At 40.9% G+C, this 22,458-nt stretch overlaps 2 protein-coding genes and 1 pseudogene across 2 annotated transcripts; 1 reads left to right on the forward strand and 2 right to left on the reverse strand.

Moving 5' to 3' along the window:
- LOC130692172 (DNA helicase MCM9-like) overlaps positions 1-22,458 on the reverse strand; it is a 94,319-nt pseudogene that overhangs the window by 70,999 nt on the left and 862 nt on the right.
- LOC130692171 (dmX-like protein 2) lies at positions 284-15,237 on the forward strand. Its single transcript, XM_059496588.1, has 53 exons — positions 284-600; positions 865-1,199; positions 1,284-1,572; positions 1,635-1,778; positions 1,866-2,013; positions 2,076-2,261; positions 2,322-2,518; positions 2,575-2,687; positions 2,755-3,046; positions 3,106-3,226; positions 3,287-3,870; positions 3,930-4,137; positions 4,199-4,277; positions 4,336-4,428; positions 4,489-4,759; positions 4,826-5,035; positions 5,103-5,298; positions 5,361-5,551; positions 5,609-5,773; positions 5,830-6,060; positions 6,124-6,272; positions 6,350-6,495; positions 6,559-6,761; positions 6,823-7,221; positions 7,286-7,635; positions 7,695-7,995; positions 8,052-8,264; positions 8,320-8,658; positions 8,718-9,089; positions 9,149-9,391; positions 9,457-9,872; positions 9,936-10,149; positions 10,216-10,350; positions 10,421-10,557; positions 10,624-10,701; positions 10,761-10,995; positions 11,077-11,224; positions 11,286-11,551; positions 11,618-11,808; positions 11,870-11,981; positions 12,042-12,161; positions 12,240-12,438; positions 12,493-12,668; positions 12,730-12,848; positions 12,919-13,046; positions 13,125-13,201; positions 13,273-13,388; positions 14,062-14,122; positions 14,193-14,407; positions 14,466-14,610; positions 14,672-14,895; positions 14,951-15,052; positions 15,124-15,237. Exons 2-53 carry the CDS (start codon positions 915-917, stop codon positions 15,235-15,237), a joined length of 10,446 nt encoding a protein of 3,481 aa, XP_059352571.1. The 5' UTR covers positions 284-600; positions 865-914.
- LOC130691962 (protein LTV1 homolog) lies at positions 15,605-17,747 on the reverse strand. Its single transcript, XM_057515010.1, is given in 10 exon segments — positions 15,605-15,785; positions 15,846-16,063; positions 16,127-16,319; positions 16,418-16,576; positions 16,641-16,836; positions 16,906-17,038; positions 17,102-17,195; positions 17,257-17,424; positions 17,488-17,660; positions 17,663-17,747. Coding segments are annotated over 10 exon segments (1,533 nt in total). The 3' UTR covers positions 15,605-15,671.

The following is a 22,458-nucleotide window of genomic DNA, read 5'->3' on the forward strand; positions in this document are numbered from 1 at the left end:
AATGCAGACTTGACAATGAAAGTTCTAGTGCCCCCCAAAATTAATTGAAACATGGAAACCTAAGGGAAACGTTAAGGTTATGTTTTCCAAGGTATTGGAAATTGCGCCATCCCGTTGTTGCAGATTACACAACCGATCTTTACAAACCAAACCAGTTTGCGGCGCTCTGTACGTGGTTTTTTTGAAACCTCACGACGCGCCAAATACGTTTCGTGCATTGCTTTCCTCTTTAATTACCACTAGGCACCAGCGACGTGTGATTTTCCCCATTTAAATAGAATTTATTTTGGCAACATGGCAAATGAAAAGTTGTATGTTAAATTTCATCCGAAAAAATTCTTTGCAACAATGAGTTTATTGTGCATAGCTATAATTTCATAGTCTTCCCCAGCGGCCTTGCCTTTTCTTGTGGATCAAGCAATCCTCCCCAATACAGGAGGACATACCAATTTCATTCCAGCCCTTGGGCTTCCTGCCATTGATCATCTGACTCGTCGCTAGGGGAAAGAGTAGACCAGCAGACTGCTTATGTGCTTAAGTCAGAATCTACTGTCTGCAACTTAAAGGATATTTTGGAGTTACGTAAAAATTTTTGTGTTTGTAAGTAGTCTTCCATTCAAGACATATTGTCCCAGAAAACAATTTTTTCTAACGTATCCCGTAGTGTAACTGTAGAGGAAATCGTGACGTTTTATCAGTCTCGAGGAAATCAATGAAAATGTCAGACGTCATTTTGGTGGCTAATAATTGAACTCTAACGTCATTTTTCCCCCGTCCTGACCTAAACTCCAAAGTCTTGATCCCAATTTTCTTTATTTTTCCAATATCAACTAGTGATCTCTTGTTTTATCTGTGATATTTTAGGAAAAGTTGATTACTCGAAGCCACTTGCTGGTCGCTATGATTGTTTTCAAATGAAGCTTCATCAAGTTTTAACTGGGGCCTGCAATGCTGGGGACAGGTGTTTTGCCGTTGGCAGTGTTGAGGGCATACCATTTGTGACCTATGCAGCAGGGTCCAATATAGTTGTGCTCTCTGTCACATTTGAGAGGGTGCAAATTATCCCAGGCATCTGTCATCAAAATGTGCAGATTAGCTGCATTGACTGTAGCACAGATACAGGAAAGATAGCAGCTGCATATGGCAACAAAGTCAAAATATTTGAACCTACACCTCTCGTCCATCACAACAGCACCCACGTAAGTGGCTTACTATTGACATTGCTAATAAAATATTTGGTCATCTTAGACAGATTTTTTTTTATACACAAACATTATTTACAGAAATTGGACTATCACTGGGTTGAAACTGGCCACATCCAAACAGAGTATTTTGTCCGAGCCATCTCATTTAACCTCGAGGGAACTCGCCTCCTACTTGGTGGTCGGCTATTGCAGCTATGGGCATCAAAAGGAACGAACGAAAGCCAAGAAGATATTTTTTCAAAACATATCCCGAGGAGCGCCACATTTCAACTAGGTGCTGGCAATGACGGGGATTCGGATGAGGAGGAACGAGACCCTGGGTCTAATGAAGCAAAAGAAACTAGGCCTAAAAGCCCTCAGACGGGAGGTGATCGTTCAGTATAAACATAACACGCTGTTCGCTTGCTAATTTTTAAAAATGACGCTTAGACGCGAGTGATTCCTATGAGCTGACGTGGGAAACGCGTACTTCATCACCTGTTCGGCTGATGAGTTTCTCTCCGGATGGAACTCTTTTTGCCACGGCAGGAATGAACGACCCTCTGGTTAAAGTGTGGTACCAAGATAAGCCTTGTAAGTTTCAAATATCAATCCAATTGTTTTGTAGTTTTTTATTTACACATAAGTTGCCATATTAAATTTGCTTTTACTCGATCGTAGTGTTATTCCCGTCGAAAAGCATGGAGCATTTGGCAGCGGCTTCACCCACGTGCAACGACAGTTCAACAAAGTATGCCTTCGAATATTTAGGTCATCCAGCATCAGTTGTTTCAATTGAATGGAGGAGGACGTCAAAGTACATGCCACGGTACGACAACCTATTGTTTAGTATTTCGACGAAGCTAATCCGTCTCAATTGCTGGCTCACAGAGGAAGCGTCGCTAATATGCTGGTTACCAGTTGCGAGGATTCTATATGTCGTGTTTGGGTCGAGACTGTATTGCCAGAAGATGGTCTAGTCAACATGAACAATTTCGATCCATTGGCGGCCCAAAATCCTCGGTTTCGAACTCACCGCCATAAACACAAATTTATGCAGCGTCTAAAACACATGAGGTGAAAATTAAACATTTTTTCCTCTGCCTGATCTTTTTCTGAACACTTTATTAATTGCAGGCATTGCTTCCAACTTAAGCGGCTATTGAAACAAGAAAACGGGGGAAAGTCACCGAAAAAGGGAAATAAAGCCATGACAATACCTACATTATTCTCCACATACTCGGTGCATGATTATCATAGCTATGGTGTTCATGGCACTGGTCAAGCCAACGGTTTACACTTTCATCTTGCGGCAACAATCAATGCGCAGACAGGTATTTTTTGTTCTAACTTGTAGTGATTCGATATTTCATTGGATACGTTTCAATAGATATCCCATTAGTTCCAAGTTTGGGAGGATCGGGAAATGACAAAGGGTTTGTAGTTCACTGGCTGAACAATAAAGAAATGCACTTTACCCTCCAAGCCGAGTACATCCTTCAGGCAAAGACTTGGATTCTGAGTTTATAACAAAAAAACATTTAATTATTTGCTTTTTACCAATTGATAGGAACTTAGTAAGAAAGCAGTTGGCCGCGAAGAGAGTTTTCAGAATGGGTTAGGTGCTGTGGAATCGGAAGATGATCGAGGCGAAGATCCTGAACCGCAAATGGATTTCCTTAGGCGAAAGAAGCTGCGAGCTACTACTGGTGATTTGGCCAAGTTTTTGCGAACGGAACAGGATCAGGGAAAAAATCTTGATCTGCCTAGCCCTCATGCTGGCCACGGACTCCATCCAGATCAAATTATGAGTAACACTGCGTCCCTGTATTCAATGAACACCGACATCACAGGAGTCACAGGTATAGTTTTAATATTATCGCGAAATGAAACAAAGGTGAAATATAACATTTACTTTAAGGACTGGGCGTTCCGCTTGGAGATGCCTTAGATCATCGCATTGAAACATTATTAAAGGATTGGCACCATAGTCCAGATTTATTGTATGCCGTACATCCATTAGACGGATCGTACCTTGTTTGGTAAGTGTCGTATTATTTTACATACAGCGTTGGGTAAATAATAAGACCGTATTTACTTAGGTTGGTCGACTGGTTGGACGAGTACAATCCAGGCTCTTTCAGGCAGGCGCAGGTCTCGTTTAGTTCGAGACTACCAAACGCCGTGCCACTTGGCGATGCGTCAACGTTGAGCACTCATTTGGCATTGTTCAACCCATTCCATATTTTGGATTTACGCAATTTATTGCACCTTGAAGGTCCTCAGTCGATACAATCTCCTCAACCTCTTGCTCCCGCCAACGTGGCAGATGAAGATGCTGCTGTCGACGAAGAGTCACAGTCGACGAATCATGCTTCTAGCAGCTGTGGTCCAGCCCCACAGAGTGCTGAGGGTCCATCAGCCACCATCGAGGAAAAACATGAAACAAATCCATATCATGCTTCATCTTCTCCAGTTGTGGCCATGGTTACTAAACATGCCAATGGAACTCTTAATCTTTGGCATTTAGCATTGAGTGATCAGTCCAAGTTCACGCAAGTATTGTCAGTCAGTCATCTGACGAGAATATCAGGTCATCGATTTCGAGTTAACAGCATATCTTGCCATCCCGTTCTACCTTTACTGTTGACCACGTCCCATCATAACGTCATCAACAATCCCAATGGTACAAACTGTTTGTATTTATTCTTTGATGTTTCTGTTCATTTTCGTTTGATCATTTAGACAGAGAAATTTTCGGTGCAACGACACAAAAGAAAAGGCGTGAGTCCGGACAGGCAAATCAAGGCTATTGCAGTGAGCTTATTTTGTGGAAGGTAGAAACCGTTGGTCCTCTAGGCAAATCTGGCGGAGTGAAAGAACTGGCTCGGATTAATTCACCCGAAATGTCTGCCTTTGCATCTGTTGCCTGGATACCAACAGTTTTACCAAGGTGATATAAATACTTATGACAGAAAAATTAGATTGTGCTTATGTTCCTTTTCGTCTCGCAGTTCATCGTTAGGTGGATATTCGAATTCTGCAAGCGCTTGTTTTGTTGCGTCTGATGGAACAAGTTTACGGATTTATCAAGTAAAGACTTGTTAACATCATAAGTGTTGCCCCTGTTAATTTCTATTTCGTTTGATAGGCTGTAATTGATGCCAGAACGCTCTTAGCACAGATTCTAATAACGCCAACTTTAGGACCAAACAATCCGTTTAACACTTCCTTCGATAAAGAGGTAAAGGGAAATTTAAACTAGTTTTAGTGACACCTGATGGATTTCTTTTTCTATCCTTAGTCGCCTGTCCGGCAGTTCATGTTGGGCAATCGTACGCTTGTACGGCTAGTTTCCGAACAATCGACTTCTCGTCCAGGATGCATTTTAGAATTAGATGCAATGGTGGAAGCGGATCATGATTGGAAACAGACTCAATTCCTCCATGTTTTTCAACAGCAGTTGCTTACTGGTCACAAGTTGACAAGCAACATTGCTACTCCATCAAGCGTTACAGTCGCTGAGTCTGCCTACCAAACGATTCCCGAAGTCATGCCAACTTCGCAAAGAAAAAGTAAAATTCGACTGTTTTTTAATTTATCTTTCTTGCTGCTGTATTCAATTTGTCTTGCGTTTTTAGCACCGCTTTCTCAGATGCCATTGGCTTCCCGAATGAGCCTCATGGAAGTGACGCAATCAGCCGTTGTAGACCTTCAAGAGTCGTTAGCTTTTAACGAACCTTTCTACGTTGTCGTTGTTGAAAAAGAAAATGAAATGGAAGCAAAGCAAAACGAATCGTTTGAATTTCTGGAAGTTCCATCGCATGGTGGCCCCCCAGATGCATCTGAAGGTCATAAATACGAAGCAACTAAAATTTTCATGAGTAATTGATTCTCAAATTCGTTATTAAATTATAGGAGCTACTGTCGTCCACGTATGGAAACTCGTAATTTCATCTTGCAACGAAGAACATGGTGGAATGGCTAGCCCGCTTCAGAAACGCCCACCTGGCCCTAATGTCACAATGAAGACGATCAAAATGTGCACTCAACGTCTTCCGCTTCCCGACGGAGTGGGTATTATTCATGCGGCTCCGGCAGCCGGTCATTTAAGGTGATTTCGATACATTTTTTAGTAGTTTTGTTGTTTATAATTTGTTCACAATCTACGTGCAGTTCTGCTTCCATTTACCCTGCGTGCTTCGCTCCCTATGCAATGGTCACAGCGTGCACGGATAATACGGTTAGATTTTGGCGATGTAAATCAGTAACGGAAAACAAATCAAAAGGATCGCCAGAAGAATATCTTCGTTGGGAAGAGTGGCAGATGATAAGCAAAGAAGGCACATCACAACTCCCAATTTCAGGTATGTAGCTTCAATGACATGCAATATTAGGTGCTACTACATCGTTATCATTTGCAGGGAGGCCGTTGTCTGTTTCAGTAGCCTATAGTGGTCGTATTGCTGTGGCCTATAAGAATGGAAAATCTTTTAAAGGGAAATCTGTTAGAGACAGTAAGAATCGAGAAGTTGATACCCGATATTTTGACCTTGTCGTGTCTATATACGAATGTGAATCAACTGGAGGTACGTGTTTTTCAGTTTTCTGGTAGAGCATTTGAAATCATTCTTTTGTTGGCAAGGTTCTGAATGGGTTCAAGAGGATGTGATATATCTTAAAAATATTCGCCTGCCCCGCTTGCCGCCTGTCGATCCCAATATTGATCTTGCTTATTTACAAGAAGAAGGAGAACATTGGTTAAAGAAACGGCAAGTTGGTATCGAAACGCTGACAAAGAATTTATCTCACAGTGACTTAGAAAGTCAGGATAACGATGGCGGTTGTTTTGAACGCATCCAGCCTAAGATTCAAGGTATTTTTAGTTTTTTTTGTACAATCATTTTGTAATAAATTATTCTATTATATTTTGAAACAGGTCTTTTGTCGGTGCCCAGCTATGCAACGTTATTAACGTTAAAAAGGTCTATTGAACATCGTGGTAATGTGTGCCCCTTAACTCAAAAAAATTTAGTACAATTGGATTGGGTTTCGAAAGAAGATGGATCTCACATCCTCACTGTTGGCGTATGTTCTTACTTTACCGAATACGTATTACATAATTTATTTAAAGAAATGTTTGAACCCCGCATCTGCATCGAAAGGTTGGACATCGCGTTCTACTCTATACGTCTGTCTCGAGTCCGGCCGTTAAGGAGCGATTCAACAATTCGAAAGTCGTCAAAAATCATAAATTAGCCAGGCAGACATCGCAAACATCTTCATTTAACCAAGATGATGTTACCGTCAGGTTCGATAAATTGATTTAAGGAAAAGAATGAAAGTATAGTTTTCGTTTTTCAACTGTTTTTAGATGGTTACGTTTACGTTCTCTCGAACTGCGAACAGCTGATGGACTTCCTCCATTGCCAATGCATTTGTCTTGGGTTCGTGATGGCATTTTTGTTGTCGGAATGGACAATGAAATGCAAATCTATTCTCAGTGGAAAGACACAATGTCTGGAATCACTAAGGAATCTACTGGGGCTTCGGTGACCTCTCCTATTTCTCTCCAGGGTATATGTCATACCTGTTTATTCCCATTTAATCTATTAATCACCAAATGATTTATCATCAGAACATCTCGGAGAAGAAAGTGGTACTGATGTGGACAGTGATACTGAAGCAGGTAGTGTTGGCTATGACGACGATGTTGGAGAGGACCGCGATGTACTTGATCGCGAATTACATACGTTGGCAAAAGAAGGGCGCATCACTTATGCTCCGAGTATGGCTCAGCTGCCTAGGGCCAGTTCGATGCATGCTTTAGCAGCTGCACAAGCCTCCAGCAATGTGAAAAAGGTCACCGTAAACACTCCAAAAAAGAAAAAAGACCTTAGTACAACAGTCTGCAGTCCCACAGTATCGCTACTGCAAGACTGCTTGCCTAGTTATGGGCTTTTTGAAGCCAGCCAAATTGCCTGTCCCGTTTTACCACAATATCACCCACAGCAACTAATGGAGCTTCTCAATTCTGGTGACTTTTTTCATACCGACTGTTAAAGTGGCAATTGAGTAATCATTTCCTTTGAAAACAATAGGGAAAATCCGCTGGGTCAAAGCAATTTTGGCTCATTTGGTGAGATGCATTTCAGGTCATCGTGGAGCTGAAAGCGACGAAGAAGACGATGAAGATGTGGAAGAGTCGGCCAAACATTGGGCAAGAACTCGAACACTTTCCATTAGTAGTCCGGACAACGAGACGCGCAAAATCAGCGCTGATCTCCATATTTCGGCTGTTCCTAAAGAGCTGACGCTGGATTACACGGAAATTTGCGCAGTACCTCCGCTTCCCTTGTGGCTTCTTCTTGCAGCTGACCAGTCAACAAATTTAGGTGATTCCACGACATCTGGCACCGACTCTTTGTTCCACCCTTCATTGGAAACACATGTAACTTTCAGCCATTTATAATTTATGCTCAGTTGCCGTGATTAAGTTTATTTCTTTAGGCCGAAGAAGAAGAGGATTTAGACACAATTTTAAGCGAAAGTCCACCAAGGCGAAAGAATAAACGTAAAAATGCCAGCGGAGACTGTGGTGCCCAGCATTTGCAGCAGCAATACTTTCAATTCGGCACTCGACAAGCCGCTCTTCTGACAAGTGTTCTGACGCATACTCAGCTCCCAGGTTTGAGTAGCGTTGACCAGATGCATTTGTTGGCTCTGGCAGATACGTTGGCATCATGCAGTGCTACCCACCTAGTCACGAGTACTATCCAAACTGGAGCGACGAAGAATCCGTCCAAAACTGGTAATTGCATTTAATCAAATTATGTGTAGTACAGATTTCAATTCCAGTTTTCCTAGGTCCTTCCCATGCCGGCTCAGAGTCATCTTTGGATTCTTGCGGACTTCGCTTTTTGTTGGCTGCCCGTCATCATTCATACCTGTTACGTTGCCTGCCACCTGTCCAGCGTGCTTCTTTAAAAAAACAGGGAATCAGTAGTTCGTTGTTGACGTGGGCTTTCCATTCGGAAGCGCAAGACGAACTCTTGCAGCTTCTTCCAGCCTTTACCAAACGTAAGAAAACGAGTCTAGTGATTTCGATCTTTTATTAATTTTTTTATTATTTTAGCTAATCCCACGTGGGCCGATTATCGTGAACTGGGATTTGGATGGTGGATGAGAAACAACGCCAGCTTGCGTCGTTGCGTTGAAAAACTTGCCAAAGCCGCTTATCAAAGTCAAGGCGATCCGTTGGACGCTGCCCTGTACTACCTGGCGATGAAGAAGAAAAATCTGGTCTGGGGTCTCTTCCGTCAAGTACAGAACGAACGCATGACTGCGTTCTTTAGTAACAACTTCACCGAAGAGAGGTGGCGTAAAGCGGCATTGAAAAATGCTTACGCTTTACTTGGCAAACAGCGGTTCGAACATGCCGTGGCCTTCTTCCTTTTAGCTGGATCGCTGAAAGGTAATGTTCATAACAAAATTTGGAATTCGTAAATGCATCGTTTTTCTCTTCAATTTTAGATGCCATTGACATTTGCTTGAGCCGGATGCATGATATTCAGTTAGCCATCGTTATCACCCGATTGTATGAAGGAGATATGGAGTCCGTCCCTCCCGGACTTAAGAAATTGCTTCAGGATCATGTGTTGGGTTTTAATGAGAGTAGTGAACCGGTTGCAGCTTCAGCAGGATCGGATCCTTTCCTGCGTTCCATGTCCTATTGGCTACTAGCCCAGTATACGGATAGTTTAAGTACACTGTTGGAACGACGAGGTGATAAGGGCGAGTTGACCAAGTCACAGAATATCGCAAGTCCGAGCGTTTTCAATTTCTACATCTATCTTCGCAATCATCCCCTTATTATTCGACAACAACTGGCGTTGTCAGCAAAAGGTAAACATTACATTTCTTTTGCCTGTCAGGTTTCTTAACTATGATCTTGGAATGTTCAGGGCAATCTGCTAATAAGCGGACGCATTTGGCAGGCGTGGGTGCCATCAGTGTTGACAAGACTTACCTTCTACAAGAATGGATAACGCCTCTTGAACGGCGTTTGTATTTCACTACGGCCCATGCCCACTTCCTCGCGGGTTGTCCAGCTCTAGCTCTGGAGGTGTTATCCAAATTGCCCGATCATGTTCAACAGCCGGATAGTGAAGCGGATAAAAATTCCGATTCTGCTGCCGCAGCCGATGGTATAATTTAGGTTTCTACCTTTCGTTTTGTTCTTAAACTAAGAATAAATCTGTTACATTTGCAGAGAATACGTGCGAAGTTGTTCAACAGAAAGCTGAAGGCATTGATTGGTCGACTCCACTCGTAATTGTTAGTCCGAGTGCCGAAACGCATGAGTTTGACTGGGGACAACCCATCGGCAGCAAACCCGATACGTTGGAGCTTAAATGGAGTGACGATGAGGATACTGATACAGACTGTTCTGATGGGGGCATTACAATGAAAGAAATGAGCACTGCAGAGGTTCCAGTAGTACCCTCCGAGCCGAAACTAGAAGCGGACTCGGAATCTGGTGGCTTGGACATCATGGCCCAACAACTGAAATTCATCGCTTGTTTAAAGATTTTAATGGGAGAAATGGCAACACTTGCCACTGGTTTTGAAGTCGATGGTGGTCAGTTGAGGCTTCAACTTTACCTTTGGTTGGATCGAGAGTTACAGGTTACTTAAACGTAGACATAATTTCATAGATTTCATTTGATTTATAATTTCAAAAATCTTCAGGCCTTACAACAACTTTGCAATTATGCGCCCATCCCGGTATCTGGTAGTGGGAATGAAGAGGACGAACCTAGCCTGTTGCCCGCCATTCCTTCCTCGTACAAAAATCCAACCACGACAGATGAACCTGTTACCTTACATGAAATACTGCTGGCAGAAAAATTGGATCTCGAAGCCAAGGTGAAAAGAACTAACCGTAGAAGACGATGGTTAAAAGGTAAACAACCATTAGTATTTCATTGTGCAACGAATTAGCAATTTTGTCTTCAACATCCATTTATAGCCAATGAACTGCTAGTGAGGACCTTATTGAGTTATTGTAGTATTCATGGATCACAAGGAGGAGGACTTGCATCTGTCCGCATGGAGCTTATCCTTCTTCTGCAAGAATTGCAACAAGATAGAAGATATTCCACAGGTACAGAAGAATATTTGGACTAGATGATTTAGACCGAGATAATGTTTTGGTTATTGTTTCTGTATTTCAGGAGGCTCCGATTCAGCCTTGAATCTGAATCAGCCCCAACTCTCTTCTCCTCTGGCGTATCCAACAAGTCTTCCACTTTTAGCTGCTAGTGTCGCTGGAACAGAAATCATTACAACAGATCCTGTTCGTCATTTAGAAGTAGGTTCTTGAATCAAAATTACAGTTAACAGCACCTCTGATGTCTTTTCATTACTGCATGTACAGAGCCAAATTCGAGATTTGTTGAGAGCAATTGTTGGATTGAGCTGTGTTCCTGTACCTGGAAAGATCAGCTTTGGACAGGTTTGATTCTTGTCTCTTCAAATGTGAATACATTTAAAGTCTCTAAATTAAAATACTAGATGAGTCTTATTCGCGACCTGGCGCTGGCCTTATCTGCGTGTCTCTATCAAGCCCTTTGCTCGTCTGATGCATGGAGTCTTCAGCAACAACAGCAAGAACAACAGCAAGGCTCAGTCGGACCACTTGCTCGATTGGCTGTTGTTTTTCGTGCAATGCATAACATTGGCGTAAATAATTACGTGAAGCGCGAAGAGCCTCAGCTTCAGCCTGCCAGTAGTCCGTCAAAATGGCCAGGTAATTCCGCTAAAATAAAATTGACCCATAATTCGTTCAGATGAGCAGTTATTTTAATGCTTTTTTGTCTTGTTTTTTAAGGCGTGACGTCATTGCGTGCCCTGTTGGCTCGCGAAAAGGATGAAGACGCACCAAGATTATTAACTTTGTTGTGTGAAGCTTTTGTTGCCGTTTACGTTTCGTTATTGTGTTATTCTATGGCGGCCTGCGATTCACATGTGTTATATCGGTAAGACTTTAACTGAAAAGGATGATTTAAAAAAACCTATACTTTTATGACAATTTATTAGATTGGCCGGCTTGCAACCCACGGAGAGTATGTGGGGATCTGTTTACGGAGGGGGTGCCAAACAGCTAGTCAGGGTTACTACGACCTCGACGTCCACGCTGCAGGGCTCACAAGGTCTTGGAACCTCTAGTGATGGGGGATCGCCCCAGCCACCCGGATCCCCCTCGTCTTCAACGATGGATGTTGCCAAGCAGCGAGTTCGTTTACACATCAAACTGTTGCAGCAAATTGGAACTCCAGCCTCCGTGGGAGGTGGGCTAACAACGGGTAAAATATTGCGGTGTTAATGTCTTATTGCGGATTAAAAAAACCTATTTCTCGTGGTCTTTATAGTTCCGTCAAATGCACCGATGGGAAGCTTGTCGTCTAGGAAACCGTCTCTTCCACAGAGCAGCGAAGATATGCCTACTTATAAAGAAGTCTTTGTTGCTCCTAAATTGTCATTAGTGGCATGTTTGATGAAAAAGCCTAATTTGCCTCTTGAGAAAGCCTCGTATGATTACGATTCTTCTGCTTCAGACGTGGTAAATCAACAAAGATAACATCACAATATAAATCCCTACTTAAAAAAAAATTTTAATTCAGGATGAAGTGGATGCGGAAGCGGACGGTGAAAACGAATCCGAAAACGATGATTTTTGGGAGGAATTGGATAGTGGCAAAAGAGCAGCTGCCAAAAAAACAGACACTAACGCAGGTACAATTGCCACATTGAATGGATGGGAATTTTATTTAAATCTTGTTTTCCTTTGAAAAGGTGATTCCGAGCACAGCAAAGCCGACTCAATCAGCTGGCATGCAATACGTTTGGCTGTGACGCGTTTATGTATTGGAAAGATGGAGGAATTCTTAAGAGTAGCTGGTGTTGAGCCTGCAGGTATTTGCTTGCTTAAATTGTCTTTATTCTATAGTGTTATATTTGACAATTTTTATTTTTTTATTTAAACCAAATCAGACTTGCCTGTTGTTAGTCCTTTGAGTCATGCCGTTACACGAACCATGCACCAATGGTGTGGATGGCTACAGAGGCAACTGGAAGCGGCTGGGCCACCACCTCCTAATTACATACCTGGATGCGTTGTAGAAAATACAACTACTGGGCCACCCATTCTGAAGTACCGAAGTCTACTGGATCCCAACAACACCCCTTTCTTGTAAGTCCTTGGTTATTGAACTGCTTACACATTCTACGTTTATTATTGCTCTAGAACCAAGGAAGCAAACGCACGACCCATTCGACGTCTTTGGTGTTTCCTGGTTCGCCAGGAGAAAGTCCAAGATATTTTTATCCGTCTAGTCTTTGGAAAAAAACATGGAGCGTCTCATAGTTCTGGAGCTAACAACACCGATTCCATTTCTCTTTATTCAGATGTCGTTGGTCAGGGTATGTTCACTATATTGCGTAATAGCCGGGAGTTTTAAAGTTTCGGTTTTCATTCCTTCAGATGATCTAACAACTGACACTATAACAGCCGTTTCGGGAGGAGGTACAGATCGCTTGCAGGATCCAGTTCGAATCATTCATAAAGATCAAGACATTATTAGCGCGTTTTGCATCAATTCAGTACGTAAAAAGCAATAGTTTATGAGACTAGTGGGCATCAAAATCATTTTTAATTCTGCATGTTTTCTAGACTAACGGAGGGGTCCTTGCATTGGCCAATGGAAAAGAAATTCAAGAGTTGGATATTACCCCGTTGTTAGATATGCAATCGGCCGTCTTGGAGGACGAATGCGAATTGGACCTCCTTGGTCTAGATAGGTATACTCTTTTTTCAGCTTTTGATCTCATTGTGGCTGACTTTAATGGAACAATTCCTCTAAATTTGTTCTTCAATAGGGATCCGGACAGTAATGCGTCCGCTTACTTAGTTGTTCAAACTCCGGGCGATCGCAACTTGCTGAACCAAATGAATGGTGGTTTGTTTTTGCTAATTTCGCTGCCATACCATGAACATTGAGCTTACCAGCATGTGTCTTACAAACAGGAATATCTGGATCTGCAAGCACGGCCCACTTTCCCAGCTACGCCCCATCAGCATCGAATAGTATGGTACCACCGGGAGGTCCGACTCTACCAGTGACTGGACGTGGAACAACTTTGGTAGGAATAATCAAATCAGACTGTTCTACGGCTTGATACGCAGCCTCTTCCTAAACCATATTTAACTCACAAGGCGGCGTAGTTAATGCGCTAGACATACTGTGTGTGACAAGTCGTCGTTTTAAGACCGCTTAGTGTGTAAGAAAACTAAAAACTTCTGAAGGCCAGTTGGCCCGGCTTTAGCTTCACACTGTTGGTTGAAAATCTCCTTACATTTACTAACAAAAGCTTACTCTCGTCTTTTTGCTATCCCTTTGATCCTTGGCATCTTTTTTATTCGTCCTCTGGACATCACTTCCCTGTCTGTGTTTGGGATTTTTGTTTTGTCTTTATCCTTTTCCTTGTCCGTCAATCTTTCGCTATCCGGTTCCATCCATAAATGTGGGTTTCACTTTCCTTCCCCTCACGCAGCCGAAGGGTTGACATTCCCTGGTTCGCAACATCCGCCATTTTTTCAGCTGGTGCTGCGGCGAAGCAAACTTCTACTAACACCGGTAACAGCTTACCTTCTTTCATGCCTTTTTCCATCTTCTTCTTGATTGTGTGTGTGTGCAATTTTATAACAAACAACTTACTGACATGCCTCTTCCCTTAAATTGGCCTAAAGCGTCCAAGAACAAAGTGAATTTCTGAAAACCAGTTAAAATAATAATCCTACATTGATAATCTATAGTTGCGGAAACACAAGGTGGATGGTGTGCGAAGAATGACAGCCCACCCGTTACTTCCACTATGTAAGTTGTCCTACGCTAATGCAACTATCGTAAAACTTGTCTTCATCTAAGTATTTTTCTCTGGAAATAGACATCGCTGGCCAAGGAGATGGATCGGTTGCCATATGGGAATGGGGTCATGTTGGAGTTGTTTCTCAACCGAGAACTCCCGGGACCTACGCAAAGGTGAATCGTCTTCGTTTTAACAGCCAAGGAAACAAGTTTGGCGCAGCCGACGGAGATGGCCACGTCGCCTTATGGACGCTTCGTCTTGGAGGAGGATCTGCACCTCATCGCCCATTCTTTGTATGAATTCTTCATCATTTAATGAACTGGTTTCTAATCTTGTATTTGTGTATTTCAGTCACACCAATGTCATAGCAAGGGGACGTCGGATTTCGTGTTTTTGGGCTCATCGAGTATACTGGCCACCACCGGGCACAGTTCAGAGTCCCGCAACGTCGTTTTGTGGGACACATTGATGCCCCAACGCAAGGCAGTTATTCATTGTAAATCGATATCAATTAATATTTGTAACGTTTGAATCTAATGTTGAATTTAAATCCCTAGCATTTGTATGTCACGAAAACGGAGGCACTAGTTTGCTTTATGCGTCTCAGCACCAACTCTTGATATCTGCTGGTCGTAAAGGAATCGTTTGCCTATGGGATTTAAGACAACGAACACTGCGTCACAAGTTCTCGGCGCATGAATCCTCTGTCGCTGTAAAATGCATGGCATTAGATCCTAATGAAGAATTCTTTGCGACTGGATCTGCTGATGGTGATATCAAGGTACATAATATTTCTGAATATCAATCCAGTGATTGAACTTAATAATTATTCAAAGGTTTGGAGCCTTGCCACCCAGCATTTACTTTACGCTTTCCCTGCTGAGCATTCCCGTTCATCCTTTTTCCGATCCATGGGTCAAGGAAATGGAGTGAATCAAGTAAAACTTAGTTAAATTTTAATCGTTATTTTGATATTTCAAAGGCTAATGATTTTTTCCCCACACGATAGTTGCATTTGGACACATCAGGTCGACTGTTTTCTTGCGGCTCCGATGGTTCGATGAAGCTGCGTCAGTTGCCCTATGTTGGGAATAGAGAAAGTATTGTCTCGACTCTTTACTAGACACACGTGTATTGGACAGTGGTAATGGCTAAACGTTTAGTTTAAATTTTAAAATATTTCGATTAACTCGAATCCCTTGAATATTTTATGGATGTCGTTGATACATGTCATTTATCTGGTTGTTCAGATTACTTATAGAATCGGATTGCGCTGTGCTAGTCACGTTTAGTATGCTATTACCTGTAAACCATTCCACTCTTCAGCGTCGCCATTCGATGTTTCCAAATCTTTCAACTTTTTCCTTCCTTAAACCTCTATTACCGCATACTTCATTAACAACGTTTTGGACGGCTGGTAATGTCATTCCGTCTTCCTCTTGTATATCGCTGGCACGGTTGGTCGAGCAAGTGAATACAAACGCGTTACGTGTATGCTGAAAAGTATATTGAACGTTTACAAATAATGCAAGTATCAGTGTTGTATTTAACGAAATCCTACAACAATCTGATTCCGCTAACATTTTTACGATTGTTAACGTTTTGTTTCTCTTGTACTTTCTTCTCCTCTTTGAAAGCTAGCGCGTTAGCTTTCTTCTCCTTTCTTCTCTCCTATTTTGAAATAAAGTTAATATAATAGACAGTAAAAATTAAAAATAAGATGGTTTTTACTTGACGATATTCTTTCACGAGCCGCTTCCTTTCGGTCCTCTGCTCTGGCGTTTCATCTTTGGGCCGAATGGATATGGCCGACAGTGTGCTAATTATGGATTGCGTTTCCGCGTTGGTCTTTTTTGACACGCCCGTTTCTTCATTAAACTGGTCTAAAAACTTTTTCGTCAAACCAGGTTTACCGAGTACGTTAAGTGGAACGCCCGTCTTAGGACACACTGTGAAGATAACAATGAAATCAATGGTTTGCATTTTTAAAGAATAGTCGAATGTTTTTAAACCTTTAATAAGTTTGGAATTCTGTGGCTCCGAAATTAATTTTGGGTGATTATAAATGTTGGAATAGGTGGACAAGATGGACTCGCAGTCCCATTTACGTTCCTGTTCATCTTCACTTGAACTGCTGTCTTCCTCCTCATCGCTTTGGTACTTTTCCAAATATCTTTCCACAGCTCCCTCAACCTCTTCTCTTGCCTAATCCCAAAAAGGTAAGTAAATTAAAAGTAAGACCGGAATACTTTCAACTTAGTTTTCAATAATCAACATGGAAGATAATAGATTTCAAAACATACCACTTTTCCGATTTCGCGACCTAATCGAATGCCCTCTGTTTTTCCATATTCATATGCTTCTGCCAATTTCAGGACTTCTTTGTCTTGCAACGAGATGTGGCCTTCGATTTCCTCGCAATCTAAAGCGCCCATTTCATCATCGTCGTATTGGGCCATCAACTACAATGCGACAATTAAACTTGCAAGAATACGTGGAAAAACATCTACTTAGAAAAACAATCACCTGTTCAAATCGGTCATCTAACAACGATAACTGTGCATTTCTTCTAATAACAGAACTGGTCATGGAATATTCAGTAAAGCGCGACTTATTATCATCATTGTCGGGCGAACGCCGTCCGCAGTCGCTTCGCATGTCACACAACACATCGTCGTCGTCGTCTTCTTCACTGCCAATGTTGGAATCTTCGTCATCTTCGCTATGTTGCGAAATCAAACAAAATTAGAACTTATCATTAGCATAGCTAGAGCATGCCGTTAGTAAATACTCTGTTTCAGCATCTGAAGGCACTCCATTTGCAACTGCAATGAAGTCGTCTTCTAGTTCATTATCAGGATCCTCAAAATTGAAATCATCATCCAAAGCTGCCACAATATCTGGATCCAAGTCTGGCCTAGGTCCTAACATGAGGAATGTTATCTCTCAAATTTCATTACAAAAATTTGAGCTTTAGATGGAAAAACCTGAATGGGGAGCTGCTCTGTTTAACAATCCTACGGTTTCTTCTACTTCAGACTGAAAAACTGAAGAGGGCAGTGTCAATTTATACTGGTGATCCTGGAATATGAAAATGATAATAACACAAAAAGAATCAAGAATCATTGGTCTATATAATTACTGAAAGTCCTTTTACAACTGGTGCTTTCCAAACTCTAGAATTTTTATTATCTTCTGCCAGTTCCCACTCTGCTGTTTGTTTGACATCACGCAAGTGTTGTAAGTAATTGTAATCATCATCAAAGTATATCCCAAGTTTAGCCAATTCTTCTTTTTGGTTTCCTGGTTCCTAATAGAACAATTAACTTGTTAAAATAACACTATCATAAATTTTGTTTGGATGGCCTTTCACCACAGATTTTGAGGATGAGCTCTCTGCATTCTTGTCTGCTTTTAAACCAATTGGAACTAGGACTCTTTGTGGAGCTTTTTCGTCCGCAGCAAGTGGATCCTTTTGGCTACGATGGACCAAATTGAAGGTGACGGCATTTTTCTTGTCGATAAACTTCTTTGTTTTGGGCTGTCAAATAGTCAATATTTAAAAAGTTGAAAAGTACTCTGAAGACCATATGAAAACTTGTTGTGCTGCATATGAAAACACGCGAATACCATTTTCTGTGCCGTGGATATAGTATTGAGATAAACGTAATTCACTTTAATATATCAAATCTTCGAAAACACGTAATCAAAGAAAACTAATCAGCACGTTTCCTTCAGCAGGGGATTCGTCTGCTTGACTTAAGGAAAAGGTTGCTGCCTCTGTAATGTTGAAGGACGGCACACTTCGGCGCTTTATAAGTCGGTAATATTTTTTGACGCAAATGTTACATTAGGCTTTCTAAAATATTATTGGATCAATTAATATTCCTATAATTTACGTAAACAATTAACGACATATTGCAAAAAAAATTTCATTAGAAACGCAAAATTAGAAAATCGCCGATGCCATCTAGCGATTAACTACGAACTGCAGCTTGACCGGTATTCTAACTAGCGCGCCAGTACGCGACAGCGCTAGCGCGATGCAGCACAAAATTTGTTGTATTTCCCAAACGGTTGACGTAATGAAGAAAATAACAATTTTCTCAGAATCAGCATTCAATTTCGAGTACATAGTGGAATTTTCAACCAATTCCAATAACTGTCAGTTTTTGCAGGTTTTGGAGGCAAAATTCCCACGGTCATTTTCTTCGTTTTTCTTCATTTTATTAAGCCCAAGGGCAAAATAAACCCGAATTTCGTGATCAGTGATCGATTTCGCATCGGAATAGTGTATTTTAAACAAAATCTAGAATTTGACGAAAATTGAAAAAGTGAGAAGGCTATAGCCTTCTCATTTTCACGAAAATCGTCAAAAAGCAACATCTCTCAGAATTCAATAAAAATCATACATTAGGCTCAGAATTGAACGCTTATTCTAACTGCCATTTTAGTTTTACCTTTATCTAGGAAGTTTTTGAATTATGCGCAATGAAATATTTCATAGCGCTGCTATTTGAGTATTTTAGATTACTCAAAAAACATAAATTCCCTGCAAAATCCAATACCTTTTTCATTATTCTCGTAAAGATCGAACCTAAATCGTGTATATTATTGTTTATATGTGATTGTCGCGCTAGCGCTGTAGCGTACTGGCGTGCCACATCAATATATATATGGCCGATGAAAATTTTAAGCCCGACAAAAAAAAATAAACCCGACTTTCCCTTTTTTTAAATAATACCATTAAATATAGATTACTATACATGATTTAAATTCAAAATATAACGAAGAGCACGAAAAAAAACCTTGTTTTTATGTAGAGCTTATGGGTTTTGAGTAATCGAAGGACTTTGCCGTGTCACGCTAGCGCTGTAGCGTACTGGCGTGCTAGTAGAAATAGGAAAAGTCGGGCTTATTTTGTCGGGCTTAAATCTATATAAACTTAATAATTAAATCTAGATAACTATACATGATTCAAATTCAAAATTTAACAAGAATCACGAAAACGAATTTAGTTTTTACGTAGAGTTAATGGTTTTTGAGTAATCGAAGAACTTTGATGCCTCACGCTAGCGCTGTAGCGTACTGGCGCGCTAGTACGCTCTTCGATTCGGTGTATTTCCAAAACAGTTAATTTTATTTTGAAAATAACAATAATGTCGGAATCAGTATTCAATTTTGAGTATATCCGGTGGTTTTCAACCAATTCCAATGACTAAAAATTTTTGCAAAAAAAAAATTTAAGCCCGACTTTTCTTTCCCGACCCCATTTTCTTCGTTTTTCCTCATTTTGTTAAACCCAATGGCAAAATAAACCCGATTTTCGTCATCGGCGATCAATTTCGCATCGGAATAATGTATTTTAAACTAAATTTAGAATTTGGCAAAAATTGGAAAAGTTGGAAGGCCTATAGCCTTCTCATTTTGACGAAAATCGTCAAAAAGCAACATTTCTCAGAATTCAATAAAAATCACACATTAGGCTTAAAGTGGTAGACAGATTTATTTGAATTGGTAAACGAGAATAAAGTAGTGTGGACTGGGTTTGGAACTGGGAATTGGAACTGGGTACCGAACCTTGCTGTTTTCTTGCACACTTCGATTATGGATCGAGACCGCGTAGGCCAAAAAAATAGATTAATCCACAGGGAAAACATATTAATCTGAACTCATTTCATATACCCATTCAAACGGAGAAATATTTACTCATTTAACGCGTTGCTTAGTCCTAATAGTGTCAATGACAGCACAGCCATCGCCACTTCGTCACTTCCACAGCACGAAATGTGCTCTCTTTATTAGCATTTATCGAACATTGTAGATGAAATCGAGTAGAATATAAAAATCATAACTATTTCAAGCATGACATTTTGTTTACGGAATTTTTATTTTCATTTCAGTAATAGATAAGACAACGGGTAGCGTACAAGAAAACAAAGATCAAAGATAGTATCGTCTTCTTCACTTTCGTCTCTTTGATACTTGAAAATGGATAACTTAGACTTTGCAGAAAGAATTTTCTATGATAGTAGAAGATATCACTGGGTATCCTTTAACTGACGAAATTTCATCACATGACTGATTTCTCTGATCTGCATTGTAATTCGACATTTCAGAAGTTAAATCCTGTTTTTCATCATCTGCGTGGTCTTCGAATGATAGCTAAAGTCTTCTTGAGTGTTGGGTGTCATATGACTATCAACGCATCCGCCTTCTGAAGTAGACAATGGAGGAATATCCTCCACCGAAAATTTAATTCTTTTAGATCGCGATTGTTTATCGTTCAGTGGTTTCCTTTTAATACCATTTTCGTTTTGTTCATCTTCAGAAAAGCTGGTTTTATTGTGTTTTATTCTCTGAATGTTCGCTAAAATTGCTTGGGTTTGTGCTATATGGAGGTCATTGCTAGCCGAATTTTTATCATTCGGAAAAGGATGACTTGCATAGTTGATGTTTGGCAAAGCAGCAATTTCATTCAAACTTTCCTTTTCAGAAGTTAGCGAATCTTCTAATCCCAACCGTTTTCAGCACTAGCTCAACTAGAAAAATAAAAATTGAGAAAAATGGCCGAATGGGAGTCATCACAAATTACCTTGATGTTGGTATTCGAGCATTGCTTCGAATGGAAATGACGAGTGGATGCAGTTGTCTGCTGATATCAATGTAGCATATTGCATTGAGCTTTCCATTAAAGTAACAACAACACGGCATCCATTACGTTAACTTCTTCGCGGAACATTAGTCTATTCATCATAAGGCTTAGTTGATTTTTCCTGAAGCACATTAAAAACGGATATACCTTGCGTGGCCCTGGGCTAACCTGAATTTAAAAATTTCAAGACAATAAGAAGGGTATACTTGTTTTTTTCCACATGCTATTAATAATTTTTAGCAATTCTTACCTGATCATGCTCTCCAGCATCCTTACTGTCGTGCGAGCAGCATTTCGATCATCCGCCTGTCGTTGAGCATAATAGTATTTCGATAAGACTCGGTTAGCAGCTGGAGTGAGCATTGGATTGAGGTTTTTAATAATGCCAAAATATGAATTCATCATTTCAAAAGACCAAAGAGCCGTATCGCCATTTGAAGTATCGTTTCCGTTAAGTATATGGCGGGCAACACTTTGATCCCAAGCATAGTCTTTACTGTCTATAAGGACAAGTATGAGGTCAAATCGAGAAAGCAGAGGACTTGCCTGCCCGGCATTTTACGCTCAAATTAAGGCTGGTGTCGTATGACCCCCTTTTGCATTTGTCGCAGCTATAATAGAGCAACGCGTGTTAAGCGTTCCAGCCTAAAAGAACACAATAACAACATTACGATCTTGTATGGTATGAGGTATGAGCTCAATTTAATATATTTCTACTTTGGCAACGCTGATGGTTTGTTGTTCCATAGCTTCGGGTATCGATGCACGATCTCTTTCTTGTATCGAACTGAACTCGTCAATACAGTACACCCCCCGTCTGCTAAAACAAGTGCTCCCGCTTCTAAATGCCACAATCCAGAATCCTACATAGTCATCCCATGTGGCAGTTTTAAATGTGTAAGATAGTCAACTTCATTTGTTGGTGATACCTTAGCCGCAGGCACCGTGAGACCGGCACTCGTTGTTCCAATCCCTGTTGTAAGTACCGATCGGGGACTTAGCTTGCAGATATATTTCAAGGTTTGAGATTTTCCGGCTCCTAAACAATAAGAATAGCGCTTCAGCGAAGTCTACGGGAAACTACGTTGACAACTTGTACCAGGATCTCCAACAAGAAGTAAGTGTGATTCTCCCCTGGCTTTGGTTCCCGAATCGTCTTTCCTTGTAACTCCACCAGCAAGAACGATAGCAGTTGTAAAAGAAAAAATTAATTAAAATAAATAAGGCAATTCTTGAATTTCAATCTTGATTGTTTCTCTATAGGCAGCAAAGCGCATAGATGTATCAATAGATGCCAATAGATGTATAAAGAAGTGAGGTCTACCTACTAGTTTGACGATGTAAAGACCGTAAATCTGTGTAAATGGAACAATTTGCCTAGGTTTGTTAAAAAGAACTTCGGATATTCTTCTTTGAGGGGAAAACGACGACAAAATGATATTTCGGCCAAGCAGAGGACACGCGGCGTATTTTAACCAAAACCATTTAAACCCGTCGTTTAGCTCCTCGTTTACAGCACTATTGATAACCTTTGCTTCATTTACAACTTCTATGAAGTTTCCTTTGAGGACAAGTTCCAAAACTGACCGCTGATCACGGACAAAGGGGTGCCAACGGAGCCTCACCAGACCGCTGTAATTATTATAATATTTTATTATGATTGTTTTTTTATTAAGCTTAAAGGGAAAC

The sequence above is a fragment of the Daphnia carinata genome, chromosome 1 (assembly GCF_022539665.2).
Source record: "Daphnia carinata strain CSIRO-1 chromosome 1, CSIRO_AGI_Dcar_HiC_V3, whole genome shotgun sequence".
NCBI lineage: Eukaryota > Metazoa > Arthropoda > Branchiopoda > Diplostraca > Daphniidae > Daphnia > Daphnia carinata.